Source organism: Corythoichthys intestinalis, chromosome 8 (assembly GCF_030265065.1).
Source record: "Corythoichthys intestinalis isolate RoL2023-P3 chromosome 8, ASM3026506v1, whole genome shotgun sequence".
In the NCBI taxonomy this organism is placed as follows: Eukaryota; Metazoa; Chordata; class Actinopteri; order Syngnathiformes; family Syngnathidae; genus Corythoichthys; species Corythoichthys intestinalis.
In genome coordinates, this window is record NC_080402.1 from 40777635 (window position 1) to 40794286 (window position 16652).

Genomic DNA, 16652 nt, shown 5'->3' on the forward strand with positions numbered 1-16652 from the left:
TTAAAACATAGCCCATACATTAAAAAAAAAAAAAAAAAAAAAAAAAAAGACAATGTTTTAGTGTTGTACTCGTACGATGACCTATAACTGTTATTACTGTAATTTAAGTCCTGTATGGAGTTTCTCCAGTTTAAAGTGCGTACGACAGGATAAAAAAAAGTCTTAAATAGCATTATTGTGTGAATTACAATAATATTTTGAGACGATTCGACTATATACAACAATTTGGCAAAGCTCAGATGTTGAGGAATGAGTCTTTTAATCCGCCGTTTAGCCACGTCTGACATTATATAGGGCTTTAGCGTCCCCAACAGGAAAACGACGTCGGCAGGGCTATGGTTTCATCTGATTTAAAATTCAACCCATTAAGGGGGAATTATTCAGAACGAAGAAAATGCCATGAAGAGAGCCGCAAAATTTCATTATTTCAGTCTCTCTACGCCAATATTTTGACAGGATATTCTTGTTATCGAAGTATTTTCCCCCAATTTCTAAATAAATAGTATGGTCATGGCCAATAAGCCTTGTATTAAATGGAATATGAAATGATGAAAATGCTTTTATTCAGTACGACATGGCAAAATAATGGTCTAACTCCATAATGGTCAAAACTGTCGACTTCACCTTTACTGTCACACCTCCCAAACGATATTTATGCCACCGTAGTTAGTCGGGCTTTTATCGTGTCCCTGCCCTGGCTTCAGAGAATGTTAACAAACCAAGAGGCGTGACAACTAGCCGACGTGCTAACCCGAACCGAGTGATGTTTCAAAGTCTTCGAAGCGAAAAAACACAAAACTAGCCCGGATCATTTCACATGGCGGCGGGGTTATGGATTGTCTTCGCTGATCGGCAACCTGCCCAGCGGCGAGCAAGTTACAGCTGGTTCCCCTGCTACGGACAGGAGAGCTCGCCGGGGAAGCAACTGGAGAGTACCACCGGACAAACCGGCCGACGTCAGGGGACCGTGTAGCTGCCACATGGACACGAATATGGCGTAAAATAATGCTTTACTACACGGCAAAGACGTAAACAGAGACCGGGGTGCAGTTTTTGTGGAGCTAACATGGCATGATGTGTCTGAGGGGAACTTTTCTACATGTTAGTCCATGATCAAACGTAAGTAAATAGTTCTTTATTTAAAGAAAGTTTGTAGTGTTTACTTTGTAATCGCTGTATTCGCGGCAAGTTGCAATTTCTGATGGGTTTTGAAAATTTGAGAGAACACTGGGCACACGAAGAAGGCAATAAGACGAGTATAGCGCTCTCCTGACGGGGGTATGCGACAAGCTGCCGGTCGTCGGCCGAGTGGCATTTTTGGTGGCCAATCAGCCACAAAATGCAAGCTACATCCATATTAAAACGTGTGCCATGATCCCAGTATTTGACATGGTTAGATGTTTACTCACTTCCTCGTAAGTCCAGTGGTCCCACAATAGTAGGGCTTGTTTTGGCCAATATCTGCGATGAAAGGGAACCTTTTGAAACCCTAAAAGGCTCACACGCCTCTTCCTGGTGCATCAACAATTTTCTGCAGCCGTGAATCGAAAAATAAACAAATTAATCCGCAAAATCAGCTGAATCCGCAGTCCATCTGCATGCTATAAAGCAATGCTGTATTGTGAGATGCTGACCCGGGTGCAGCATTCATCCTAAATCCGAGACTGAAGCCGGAAGTCACTCATTTTCATGGCGCGGGATTCAAAAATTGAATTTATAAAACGATCGCTTCCACACACATCCAAGCGGTTCATTTAATTCAGGAGGATGAAACACCGCGTGAAATATGAAATAAACATGTTTGTTGGTGTTATATGCACTTTAATGAACGTCAATATCCAAAATATATAACTGGTTCTTTTCTGGCTTCAATTAATTGTTTAAGTCAACGTAACTCATAACTAATGTGTGTGTGTGTGTGTGTGTGCTCCCACAGCCAGGGGATACAATTTTTGATGGGGGTAACTATGTTGGCAAGACACCGGTGATGGCTCTGTTGTACAATTAGCATCTTCAGTGGGGCAAATTGAAACTCCGCTCACAATTTTGGCGGTGCGCTCTGGCGTTTCATGGTCCACATTTTCAATCCTTGGTTCTTGCTCAGTAGTTGTTTTCGCCTTTGATAGCTTAGGTTTGAAAAAAATTACGTATATCCATATTGCCTCTTTGGTCCTCAGGTGGTTTTGGCTTAACAAAGCAAATGGCCGTTTAAGGTGCTAGTCACATGATCTGTTCGAAAAATAATTTTGACCCATTATAAAAATTATTTTTTGTATATTTAATTCATTTTTGTTGATTGTTTTATTGCTGTACTAGTTTTATAGACAATATTTTACCGGAAAACTCCTAATTTTAAAATCATACATAGGAAAGTCAATTACATGCAATGACACTTTTCGGCCACCGTGGGGGGCTGCCATTGTAATTGACATTGTCAACCCGCAACTGCAGTGCCACTTGTGGTTCTTTTCATTCTTCTGCTGTGAATTTAAATTAGTTCACTAAATACTAGTGGTCTTCCAAACCATGTGAACAGTTGAAATGGATTGGACGTCTATCATCATAAAGGGCAGTCAATAAATTATTCCCAACAGTGTCTTAAAGGGTGTAGCAGGCCCACAGATGGCTAAAATGACGCCATGTAAAAAACAAACAAAATTTAGATGTGATCAACCAAGGCACTGGACCTAGACATTTTGGTGTAACATTTTGCTGGCCAACACTGTATAGGCTGCCATCATCATAAACTGGCTTGAAGGGGTTATAACCACTGCCCACTTCATCATCTTCCACCCCTCTGCCTTTCCAGGTTAATAGTGCTAGAACCGCCATTGCCGGGTAGTAATTTGGTGGGAAAACATAAAATCCAAACTTCCAGGCTACAGAGGAACGTTGCGGTGGCACACTGTTTGTCACCCATTGGAGGGGTTGTGCTAAAAATAAACAAATAAAATAAAATAAAAAGGAAGGGGGGGACAAAAATAACATGCTGAATTCTGTACCAGCTAAACCAGTACCAAAACACAACAAATCCAGCTGAACCTTAATTGCTGGATTTGTGGATTGATTTCTTTATATTTTCATTAATTAATTCATTTATTTCTCTTCATATTGAATCATTTTTGAAATTTTGGCATTCCTGTGATTCCATGATGATTTTTTTTAATGATCGTCTCTTTCCACCCGGAAGTATGTGTAAGTGACGTAATTTTGACTAATATTCAGCATACAGTATTTCTGGATATTTTATTGTCTGGAGTCCGTTTAAACGATATTCAGGATAAGGAACCTGAGGGTAAATAATAAAAAATTATATATGTTTTATATTTCTGGACAATAGTCGGAAAAAAATGCGAGAAAAAATGCACGATTTACTGATAGGGTGTCTTCCAGAAAATTATCCAATGGCGGTTCAGTCCGCTCATCGAACACGCCAATGTACGGTACACGGTTCACGTTGCTCACATGGATACGGTCGAGGTGATCACGCCACACCCCAGCAGGACGGACGCAAGCCGAGCCCACATGAAGAAGCAACAGATTGTGTAACCTGGAAGGTTTGCGGCCTCATACAGCAACCAGTTGCTCGCTGCTTTTGCTTTTGGTTCCGTGCCTCCCTCTGAAGTTCCACAATGCCGGGGAGGTGGCACTTGCAGCGGCCTCGAAGCGCAACAGTGCCCGAGAAGTAGTCGAGGCTGGCCGGATGAAGTTTGTGAACCACAGCTGTTGCATATTTTTGCCGTAGTCGTTGCAACTTTTCGGAGGGGAGTAATGAAATTCGCCTTGGCTGTCAACATGGGACTTTTTTTGCACAACGTTGCCTCTGCCACCCCCACAGTTTCCACAACAGACAGGGTAAGCTGTCGTAAGCAAGCTTTTCTCGGACGGGACTCATACCTAGCTCAACTTGGCTAATTTAGCGCACCGTCAGTACAAACATTAAGTGGTTTGTTAAAAAATAAAGCGATAGGTAGTATGGAAAACGTAGCCATACATTTATGTAATCCATTGGCCACCCAGAGTCATGTCAACGACGTAGTATGGTGAGATTATTTGCTCGCTTGCTAACTAAGCCTAGCAATGCTGAAGTTAGAAAACAAGGCAAGCTCGAGGAGTCAGGGCCTTGCTTTCGTGTGTTTTGCCCCCCCAAAATGTTGCCTAAATTCGGGTTTTGAGCGTCGTCATGGCATTTGTAATTTAATCAGGCTTTTGTTATCATTGTGTGTATGATCACTCTTAAAGATAACTCGGTGTCTTATAGAAAACTACACACGCTATTAATAAATTCACTTTGCAGTGTATAAATAGTCACACGTCGTTATACTTTAACATAACGTAAAATTCTGATTTAAATGTTGACTAAACTTTAAGCACAATGGACTGTAGCTAGACGATACAAAGAAAATCACAGTCATGTTTGCTTAATGAAATGTACAGTATTTATTCAAGAGCAAAGTGCTCTACAGAGCAGAGCACAATTTATAGTAACAGTTTAATTTTAGGTGTCTTTCATGTCAATCAAAGTCACCTTACAGTGTCAGGATGTCAATGGTAAATGGTGTTATACTTATATAACGCGTTTCCACCTTTCAATTAAATGTAGCTTGACAAAATGAGCAACAAAAGCAACGCAGCCTAATAGTGTAAAACGTAAGAATCAATACAAAGGAAAAGTTCTTGTCTTTTGAGTAATGATTTGCATGTGTTGAGAGAGCCCCAGCTACTAATGTTAGTGGGAGGGTGTTCCAGAGGTGGGAGGCTGAGAGGCTCTTGACCTCGCAGTAGTGACAATTGAAGATGGTAGGATAGCCGGAACAGAACAACTGGGTTTTATGATCAGGAGGAGGTTTGTTAGATACTGAGTGGCGATGTCATTGAATTACTTAAAGTATATTGTGGGTTGATGTTGTATTGTTGAAATAACTAGCCTGGGTGTAACTTCAATGTTGTGACTATTGAACTTTATTCTCAAGAATCTGTCGATATTGAGCTGAATTTTTGCAGTCCTCGTTTTTAACAACTTGGCAAGTACCAGGACTGTGCACACAACCCCGCAGCATAATGGATTAGCCACCAAATTTTACTGTGGCTAGCAAGTAGAGGTGGGAATCTTTGGGAACCAAATAATTTGATTATGGTTACGATTCAGAGGCTACGCTTCGATTACAAATTGATTATTGATGCCCAACCCCCCAGCTATTAGCTGCTTTTAATATTTCGTACATTAGTTCCAAAATTGTTCAAAAATCCTCTCCGGCTAAACCAGTGCTTCTCAATTATTTTCTGTTACGCCCCCCCAAGCAAGACGTAAATGTTTCGCGCCCCCCCCCCCAACTCTCTGCCGCCACTGTAAATAGTATCATTCGTCTATATTACTATTATAAGTACGCCTCAGCCTAACATTGTGTCCTTTTTTTTCTATTAAAGAAATAATAATAATAATAATAATAATATAATAATAGTTATAATAAAGTATAACTTTTTTAACATTGTGTTGCTTGTAACAGAAAAGACTTAACGCGCATCAATTTGCCTGAAGTTAAAAAAAAAAAAAAAAAAAAAAAAAAGTCACATCCAAACTGTAAAAATTCACTCAAGGTACATTTTTGACCATTTGATACTGAAAAATAAAATGTAATAAAATCAGTAAATAATAACAAATTCAAATTGATTAGAAACATTTACTCTTCAGGACAACATGCCAAAAAATTTGACCGAAAAAAAACAAAACTGAATAGAAGGGGGGAAAAAGGTCTTTGGATAGAAGGAATGTTTTTATTTTCGCTGATTCACCACAGTGCTCACTGGTTTACTGATATAACACTGACAAAGCGGGACGATTGTGACAATTGGCAATATTCGGCACATTTTCGCTGAAAAACAATCAAGCGGCTTATCAATGAGATTGAGGTCTAATGTCTTTAAGTGGCGTCTTAACTGATTTGGCTTCTCCGCTATAATCATTTTTAGACTCAGTAAACAGTGGTCTTTCCTCATTTCCCACTATATTAAAAGTCAAAGGCAAACGGCCCGAAAAAAGCGCATTCTCGGCGGCCGAGGGAGAACCGTAGGTGAGGGCGGTGGTCGTGACGATCCCAAGCCGAAAACGGCACTTCTCGGCCGGACACGTGAGAACCGAAGAAGACAGTGGGTCTCTGCGTGAGTCCAGCTCTGCATGAGTCTCTTCCGTGTGCTCTTGCTTACTTCAAAAATACTGCACGCACTTTGAAAATGAGAGCGCCACTGCCACCCACGGAGTGGATGTGCAAGTACACCATGTTCCCCGAGGTCACTCGCGCCCCCCCTGGCATCGCTCTGCGCCCCCCTGGGGGGGCGCGCCCCACCATTTGAGAAGTACTGGGCTAAACCAAACTACTCTTTCAGTATCAAGTCAAGAGTTAAAAACAGTAAATAAAATACTCAAGTCCCCATTCTGTATCAGCTTTAAACTACATTCAATTAATTTAATGTTGTGAATCAACCATTAAAGTTGTTAAAATTGCTCCCATTATTCCATAATTTCCCTTCTGTCTACTTTCGAAATGTGAAAGTTTTAAAACAGCTTCATCATTTTAAGATGGATTCAAGTCAGGATTTTGCCGATTTAGGAGTATTTTTGATAAAAAGTTAATTAGGTTCACGACAACAGAGCCTTCCAGAGAAGTCTACTGCTTTAAGATGGCGGCTGTTTACTAACGCCGGCAAGTCTGTCATTTCGCATCTAGCTCTCTACACGTTCTAACGCCGCCGTCTGTCATTTCGCATCTAGTTCTACATATATGTGATATCTACCCAGAGGTTGCGCTAGACTTTTTCGTTGTCTGTCATTTTGACTGACAGTGTCATAAAAATCCGGTCATAATCTATTTTTACCCGTCACTTACATTTTTAAAATAATAATAATGACATATTCAATAGTATTTAGTTTTTATTCATTTTTAATTAATATTCTGTCCGAACTAGCTTAACAAGAGGCAAACAGACAGCGGAGTGCACCAATCAGCGACGGGCAGACGTGCCGTTAGCAAAGCGACGAGGGCAGGATGAGGGACTTGCGCGCGGAAGTAAACATATGAGGAGAACGGAGTTTATTCAACATGGCTAGCGCGAGACAGACTGTTGTCAATGTCTCGTGTCGATGTGTTTTAGCTCATTTAAAACTGAATTTACCGCGGATTGGAACATATTTTCGGCTCTCCCGTTCGCCATCCATGTTGTTCTAGAGACGACTTTCGGCGCGCAAGAGTGACGTTGCTCGTGAAGAACACGTCACGCAAATAAACTAATCTGATTTGTCGATTGATTTTGTACCTACTCGAGAGGCTGTGTCCCAGACTTTTCTCTCAGTGTTTGAAAAATACAGGGAGAACAATCTGGCCGTGCGAGGCAAACACTCAGTTGCCTTGACATTTTTCCGAGTAAGGCCAACGACGTCATGCATCAAGAGAGACAATAGCTAACTAATATGCTCACTCGCCACCCTGTGGTCTGGGGTGTGAATTGCAACCTGTCAAAATGACGGATGGACTTCAGTTTTTTCCGTCACCGTTTTAAAAAACCGGTCAACGACGGAAAATATTCGGTTAACGCGACCCTTGTATCTACCGTAGCATTATTGTGGCCAAATGTTTGTAGCAACTTGCAACAGGGCGTTGTTTGTAGCTGCTGTCGGTCGCAGTCAGGTATTATTGTTTTTTTGTATCTAAGAGCATCAGTTGAACATGATATTTACTCTCGGTCCGTTCCTCATTGCATCCCAAAGACCGCACGGACTGTGTTTTAGTTCCGCTTTACGTGGTATAATTCAATAATAAGAATTTGGATTTTTGTGAATCCTTCTTGAATCTTCCACGGCCGAATCATGAATAATCTAAGACAGAAATTTTGCACGCCTCTACTAGCAAGTGCATTTCTTGGAAGGCAGTGTTCTTTCATCACCATTAATAACACTCCTTGTCCTCACCAAATAGTTCAATCTTTGTTTCATCAGTCCACAATACCTAGTTCCAAACAAAGGCTGGTTTATCCAACTGTGCTTTTGCATGTCTCAAGCAAGTCTGTTTTTGGCATATGTGCAGAAAAGGCTTTTTACACATCACTACACAGTGACACCATCTGCATCGAAATGATGTTTTTCTTTGTTAATGATCTTTGAGTAGTCTTGACACCCAATGATTAGTAAACGAAAATTGCCAGGGATGCCAATTTTTTCAAACCACTGTATCATGTTTTCATTTGTAAAACAATGAACATCATATTTGCCTATTTTCTGACTTGTTATGGAGCAAGCCAGTAATTCATTGTCAGTTTGAAGGAAAAGTAAATAGTTAAACCTTATGTGGAAAAAAAGTATTATTTTCAGCTGAATCTTCTGCAGCCTCTGAAGTGTATCTACATCCAACTTTTGCCTTTGAGCGCATTAATCAGTAGCCATGAAATAGCCCTATTTTCGGGAAAGGTTGTAGGGTTCAACAACATTCTCATGGGATTTTGCTTAAAGGTCTCCCTTCATGAATTTTATAAAATAATTAAAAAAAAAAAAAAAAATCTTTGTCCTTTAATCTGGTTTGCCAAATAATTTGTGTTGAAAATGCCCAGAACGTCGCTTTTCAAGCTGTTCTAGTTGTCTTATTTGCCTAGCTGAGAATTTAACTGGATAACTTTTTGCCAGTGCTTGTTGTAGTTTTTTTCGATGTAGATTTTGGAGTTGGAACTTATTGTGATCATCAATTTTAAATGTTACTACCCAATTAAAACAGCGCATCTTGGCAGCCGTGTGTTTGCCGTGTGTACATATTATTTTTATTTCCATTGTCTAGTAGAAGGTGTCACATGGATCGTATGTTACTTAACAGTGCATTTATCAGCTGTATTTCATCATTATATCATCACCACGATTATCATTTATAACAGAAATGATTAAATGATGATAAATACATCTTACTAGGACTAATTTTTCATGTAGTCAAAAATTACAGAACAGGAATATCTACTTGTCAGGGTGATTAAATCTTACGAGGACTACTCTGTCAGAGCTGTACAGTACGAGCGTTTTACTCGCATTTGCGCCTAAAAATAATTTGTTGCGAGTAGAGGAAAAAAGAATGGGAGAGCGAGCAAAGATTTTACCCCTTTAATTCACAATTTCTACTTATAAAATATGAAATTTGAAGACTTCTTTATCCCCGTCTTTTTAGCTTACAATAAATCATTAGTTATTTTAGAGATGACAATTCTTGCGGCCTCTGTATGCCTCCAATAGGGCTGATGACTGGTGGCATGGCCAATAAAATGCAAGCTAAAACATTAACAACTGAGGTAAAATTAATAAAACTGCTCATCGTTTGGAACTTAAAAAGCAATGGTATTTCAATTTGTGTACAGTGGCAATGAAGAAAATTGAGTGCTATTTACAAAAGATTTTGTCCAAGAAGGGAGAAGAAATTGGCAAAAGAAATGCAGCGTGAGATGCTTTTTGGGTCTGACAGTATTGAGTCCGAAGATATGCGGACAGCCAGTGTAGGGCAGCTACACTGCTAGCAAGATTTACAAATACCGATCAGATTGGCTCAAACTCTTACCTCGGTTAACGCTAGAAGACAATCTTATGATCTGTAGATATTGCAAACGGCAGAAGCAAACGGTGGTCAAGCCAATGGATGTTCGTGTTCCCGTGGTCAAATGAGTGGAACCTAAAATTAGCGCACCCACATAATTCAAGCATTACAGTCAATGCAGTCCAATGAATCGGCCAGACAGTTGACTTCTGTGTGCTCGCGTTGTTCCCAACTATTAAAAAAACACTCTTAACACTGTAAAATGCATACTGCCACCATTGTCATCATTTAAAAAGGAAATCAAGTCGCTTGACTTTAAAATCGCTCAAATCGTTTAGTAGATGGTAGGTTTAGGCCTGTCGCGATAACAAATTTTAGTGTGCGATAATTTATTTCATAAATTATTGCAATATGCGATATTATTGCACCCCCCATTAAAACAAAAAATACAATAACACTGTGAGAATGCAGTTTATATTAATAGATCACGTACACCCATTTAAACGCAATAAGTGTTTACTCTTAAATTCAAAAATACTTTCTTAGAAATCACAACTAAAAACAATAGACCATGCCTCTCTTAAGTAAAAGACAACAATATTAATACTGCGCAGAAACACAGAATAAATGAAATGTGTTTTTTTAACAAACAAAAAAATTCCACTTTATAATATAAGCATCTAGGCAAATGAAAACTTTTCCCCTCATAGCTTCTGCTATGGCGTTCCATGTGTAATACAGTGGTACCTCTACATACAAAGTTATTAATTCGTTCCAGGATCTTGTTTGTAAGTCGAAATGGTCGTATGTCGAGCAGGATTTTCCCATAAGAATACATTATAATTCCAAAAAATTTTTCCACAGCCCAAAAACCCACACTACATCCTTAATAAATAATTCTGTTACTATTGCAAATTGCAATTAAAAAGAGCAAAACAAATAAAATATGAGTAAAAATCCGATTAACAATAATATAATAATAGCAGTAATAATAATAATGATAATACAGTACAGTACCTGTAATAATGTAACGAATCAGATTCTAATGTGGCGGACTTTTTTTGCTGTACCTGAACGCACCGCGGGGCTGACGGTGAGCAGGATAGCGCTATTTTACTTTGTTTCGATCCTGGCGTCAACAGCAGCGGACACTCGGCGAGTTGATGGAATAAATGATTAGAAACCTGACGCAGCTGGCGATTTCTTTGGCGATGTTACCACAATAAGAACTGTCACCTTAACTTATAAAGACTGGCGAATGGAGGAGGACCACCGGCCGAGATCGGCATTCTACGGCCCTATTGTCGACCCAGTTCATGGATGCACACACCATGCTTATATTTTGCTATCATTCACATCTTCATTTCAATGGTAAGCGTCACCTTTTTTTTAATTTTTTTTTTATCACCTGCACTAAACTTATAAACTGCACTAAACTAAACGCTGGAGATTGTCCGCAGTCAATCCGGAGCACTGACGCGGCCGGTATACGTTGAACAATAGGATGTAATGGGAACAAAAACGAACGGACGAACGAAAATGCATTTTGCGTAGTTGGTAACAAGGAAGCCGAACTTTTAACAGCATGTCAGCCGCAAGCGCGCAAGCATGTGCACGCGAGGCGATAAATCGCAGCGGAAAAATTATCGCCTTCATTTTTATTTACCGTGCGATAAATTGAATTATTGCATATTGCGACAGGCTTAGGTAGGTTACAGTTCTCATTTTTGTGGTATTGTAAATCCACAATTTTGAATAGGTTCTGGCATACGTTGGTGAATATTAGTAGTAGACCTTAGCAGCCTGGCAGTATCTATCTGCGACAGAGGACCTAATGGGGAACCCTCTGGAGGAGCCAAGTCTAGAGGAGTTAGACCCAACTCATACCATTGTCGTGCATGTACTGTATGTGTACATTATTTGAATAAAAGTGAACTATTAGCGATAAAAAAAAGTGCTCTTATTTATTTTTTGTAATCCTTTTTTTTTTTTTTTTTTTTTTTAATTTATTTTTTTTTTTTAATTTGTGAGCACCTGTGCTCCTGATTAGAAAGCATAGCGTGCAGGCCTGCATGTAGTAAAAAATTCCAGAACAGGAATATGTACTTGTCACGTTAAGGTGCTGTCAGGCAAGATAAAATAACTTAGTCGTTTTTTTGTTTGGCATTGTTTCACTCAATTGTCAATGGAGGTGATAAAAAAATGAAAGTACAAAAACTGTTGAACTAAGATGTCGCCCATAGTTAGGCTGTGACAGCTCGCGTGGGGGAAAAAAGTAACTATCTAGCTAAGACATCTTGTCACCCACATTTACTTTCAGTGGCAGTCATAACTTAAATGGTGTCCTGTGCCAGACCTGCAGTTGACCTGCATGCCTATTTTTTGGTAATGTACACTGTTGGTAAAAATATTTCAAATACCCCAATGTTTAAAGTGCGTACGACTGGAGGAAAAAGTCTTAAATAGCATTATTATGTGAATTAGAATCGTGTTTTGGGTGGATTCGACTATATACAACAATTTGGCAAAGCGCGGATGACGAGAAATTAGTCTTTTAATCTGCCGGTAGCCACGCCTAGCATTATAGGGCTCTAGCGTCCCCAACAGTAGGATGACATCAGCAGGAGAATGGTTTCATCTCTTTTACTATTCAGCCCATTGAGGGGGAATTATTCAGAACGAGGAAAATGCGACGAAGAGAGACGGAAAATGTAATTGTATCAGTCTCTCTACTCCAATATTTTTATCCAAGTATTTTTCCTCAATAGCTAAATAAATGGTATGGTATTGTATGGTATGGTATGGTATGGTATGGTATGGTATGGTATGGTATGGTATGGTATGGTCATGACAAATAAGGCTACGTTCATACTACAGGTCTTAATGCACAAATCCGATTTTTTGTCATATCCGTTTTTTTGGCGTGCCCGTTCAGACGGACTTTGTCCATTGAGACCGTTCAAGTATTACGCATGCGCACTAATTCGGAGTCCGACACGCGCTGAGCATGAAGACCCGCATGCGCAGAAGCATCAAAACAAATGACACACGTCATCCGTCATTCCAGGGATATCATATTTTGCTTTTCAAAAGGAGGACACAAATAACATACATAAATAATCCCCGTTTAGGCTTATATTCAAAGTTTATATGGATCGATAGCATGCACGCACTGTCCCTGCATGTCACACACACATATGCGCAGTTTGCCCCGACTCTCGGCCGTGTAGGCAATGTTGAAATATTGCTCACTTGGAGCAAAGAGAAAACTGAGCATTCTCGGGTTTATCCTCAACCCATTTTTATTTTTTATGACTGTTGTCAAGCCCAGCCCTTCCCCAAAAGGCGTCTTCACTGCAAGCTAGGCGCTAATAACGCACAGCGGCACCGCTACGGTAAGCGTCTCTCTCGCTATTTGATGACGTAATTGCTGCATGAAATCCGATTTGGGAGAGTGGACAGTACAGACCGCCGCAACAGTCTGGAAAAATGTGGCCCAGATCGGATTTGAACCACATACGAAAGTGACCCAGATCGGATTTGAAATGGTCCAGTTCTATGCGACTTGTCACGTTCAGACCGTCAAGTTAATGCCTCACTCGAGTCGGAAAAACACGAAAAAATCGGATTCGTGCATTAAGACCTGTAGTATGAACGTAGCCTAAGTCTTGTGCTAAATGGAATATGAAATAATAAAAATGCATTTATTCAGTACGACATGGCAGAATTACTCCATAATGGTCAAAACTGAAACTGTCAACTTCACCTTTTCTGTCGCACCCTCCTAACGATATTTTATGGCACCGTAGTTAGTCAGGCTTTTGTCATTCCCCTGCCCCGGTTCGGAGAATGTAAACAAACCAAGAGGTGTGAAAGCTAGCCGACATGCTAACCCGAACCGAGTGATGTTTCAAAGTTTTCGAAGCGAAAAATCACACATACAGTGCCCTCCATAATTATTGGCACCCCTGGAAAAGATGTGTTTTTTAGCTTCTAATAATTTTTTTATTCAAATAATATGGAACCTTAATGGAAAAAAGAGAAAAATCCAACCTTCAATACAAGTGCATTCATTCAGTGGGGAAAAAATCCCACATAAAGAAAAAATTATTAGACATCAAAGAATGTGTGTCACAATTATTAGCACCCCTGGTGTTAATACTTTGTACAACCCCCTTTTGCCAACAAAACAAGGTCTGAGGACTGAGATGGCCACGGGAGGAGCTTGATTTTGTGTCTGGTGAACCCTTTCTGTGTAGATTTGGCCATATGTTTAGGGTCATTGTCTTCCTGAAAGACCCAGTGACGACCCATCTTCAGCTTTCGGGCAGAGGGCAACAGATTTTGATTTAAAATGTCCTGGTATTTCAAAGCATTCATGATGCCATGCACCCTAACAAGGTTCCCAGGGCCTTTGGAAGCAAAACAGCCCCACAGCATCACTGACCCACCCCCATACTTCACAGTGGGTATGAGGTGCTTTTCAGCATGCACATCTTTCGTGGCACGCCAGACCCACTTAGAGTGTTTGTTGCCAAAAAGCTCAATCTTGGTCTCATCTGACCAAAGCACACGGTCCCAGTTGAAGCCCCAATACCACTGGGCGAACTCCAGACGTTTGCGTTTATGATTGTGAGTGTGGAAAGGTTTTCTCCGTGCATGCCTCCCAAACAGCTTGTTGGCGTGTAGACAGCACCTCATACCCACTGTGAAGTATGGGGGTGGGTCAGTGATGCTATGGGGCTGTTTTGCTTCCAAAGGCCCTGGGAACCTTGTTAGGGTGCATGGCATCATGAATGCTTTGAAATACCAGGACATTTTAAATCAAAATCTGTTGCCCTCTGCCAGAAAGCTGAAGATGGGTCGTCACTGGGTCTTTCAGCAAGACAATGACCCTAAACATATAGCCAAATATACACAGAAATGGTTCACCAGACACAAAGTCAAGCTCTTCCTGTGGCCATCTCAGTCCCCAGACCTCAACCCCATTGAAAACCTGTGGGGTGAGCTGAAGAGGAGAGTACAGAGGAGAGGACCCAGGTCTCTGGATGATTTAGAGAGATTCTGCAAAGAGGAATGGCTGAAGATCCCTCTGTCTTTTCCCATCTTGTGAAACATTTTAGGAGAAGATTAGGTGCTGTTTTGTTGGCAAAATAGGGTTGTACAAAGTATTAACACCAGGGGTGGTAATAATTGTGACACACATTATTTGATGTCAAATAATTATTTCTTTGTGGGATTTTTTCCCCACTAATAAAAGCGCTTGTATTGAAGGTTGGATTTTTCTTTTTTTCCATTAAGGTCCCATATTATTTAGAAAAAAAAATATTAGAAGCTAAAAAACACATAATTATTATAAATCCAATAATTATGGAGGGCACTGTATATTGCTTGACGTGCTAATGTCCATTGATTGGTTGACTGAGTAGGTTAAGCTCACCTCCATTTATTGATAAAAGTAATGGGGGGGGGGAATCCAATGGCAGTCGAAAAAAATAAAATCTAGCATTGAAAATTCCCCCAGTCCAAATGGAATCCCACTACACTGTCGGTCCACAGTTTGAAATGTTTGGTGAGTGATCACCATATGTATTCTACAAGTACAATCTTGCATTTGAGCGGCAAGAATTGTAGAGTACACCAGGCTGGAGGAAATGACTTTTGAATCCTTTCTAATTGGCATTTTTTCTTCAACACGTTGTGTGGTCAAACATGGTTTGTTGTTGAATAAAAAAAAGAAGAGAAGCTAGAGACCCTAACAAACAGAATGGTTGTGTATCAGGTGGCAAAAAAGGCCCGGGTGGCCAGGTTACGAGCACAAGTTGGAGGGAAAGGCAGAGGCACTGTGAAAACAGATGTTAGTTCTCTGAGACATCACGTAGGGACATCATGTCTTTGTTATCCTAGAATTTCATGTGTTTTTCAAGTATTTTTAATTATTTCAAATACCTTACATACATACATACACAATACAAAAAAGCAAAACAATTGGGTGAGATGATGATGACCATCTCTGTTATGTGAGTTTGTAAGTGTGGACGTTTTTATGTCAGCAGTTGAGTTGGTGTTGAGCAAGTGGATTGTGTGACTGACTTCAAACCTGTTGCTTGGAAATTTCCGTAGAGCGAGCCTTACTGGGTCTAGATGTATTCATGTGTGTGTGTCTGTCATAGTGGGGGTGGGTATGTGTGTGAGACAAGAAGGTGAAAGAAGCAACACTGTGTGTTTGAGAGCTGTTTTAGTGAGGTAGTGTGACCTATGAAGTGGAGGTACTGGTCTGGGATCTTGGACCTTGGATTATCATGCCTTTAAATTTTGGGCTTCTGATGGTAATCTAGACAGAGAAAATACTTTTGTATTGATGTTTAGCTAGCTAATCATTAAGCTAATTCAAAACAAAAAGTGTCTTGAACGATTTCATACGTGTTCCATGAGAGATTCTAGTTAGTGTTTCTCTCAGCGTTCTATTTTGTCATCATTGATTAGATATGACCCCTGTTCTGGTAGAATCCTGTACTTGAAGTATTTTTAACTTATTTGATTCCTCTGTTTTATCTTAAGATTCGCTTGTTCCAAAGTCTCATAACTAGTTTCCCCGCTGAGCCAGTCTGTGACATTGCTTTCAAAGACGTTTGCTAATATACATTGAGATTATTATTACGTAGTATTATTGCCAAGTCACTTACCTACTTATTAGAGTACTTGTCATCATCTACTTGTAAAACGGTGAAATTCTTAAGATCCCAGGCACATTTACTCATCATGTGCTTAATTATTATTATTTTTTTTTTCATACTGTAGGTAAAAGCTTAGCATGCTATAAACAAGTGTTGTGCGATATGGGGAAAATCCTCTCACGATACGGGCTATTTTATATCATAATATCAATGTGCGACAATATGATGTACTTTGTAATAAATTGATGAAAATTAGGGATGTCACGATCCAATCACATGATCAGACATCGGGCCGGTCGCGCCATTTTTCAGATGATCGGAATCGGGTGAAAAGGATCTGGTTTTTAATTTAAATATATTTGGTTTTATGCTTCATGTTTGTACAGCGCCACAGCCTCTCACCCTCCCTCCTGCTAAG

General features: G+C 40.0%; 1 protein-coding gene across 6 annotated transcripts in view; it reads left to right on the forward strand.

The window, feature by feature from the left end:
* Positions 1-16652, forward strand: part of wbp1lb (WW domain binding protein 1-like b) — a 42337-nt gene that overhangs the window by 5834 nt on the left and 19851 nt on the right. For 2 of the 6 annotated variants that reach the window (XM_057843405.1, XM_057843401.1), the window contains exon 1: positions 3119-3855. The exons of 3 other annotated variants lie outside the window; for them this stretch is intronic. Coding sequence is in view for 2 of the 3 variants with exons in the window: in XM_057843401.1 (XP_057699384.1) it covers positions 3772-3855 (84 nt within the window). In the remaining variant the exon portion in view is untranslated. Of the gene's footprint in view, positions 1-3106; positions 3856-16652 lie in introns of those variants that run through there. One more of the 6 variants, XM_057843406.1, reaches the window with a different exon arrangement.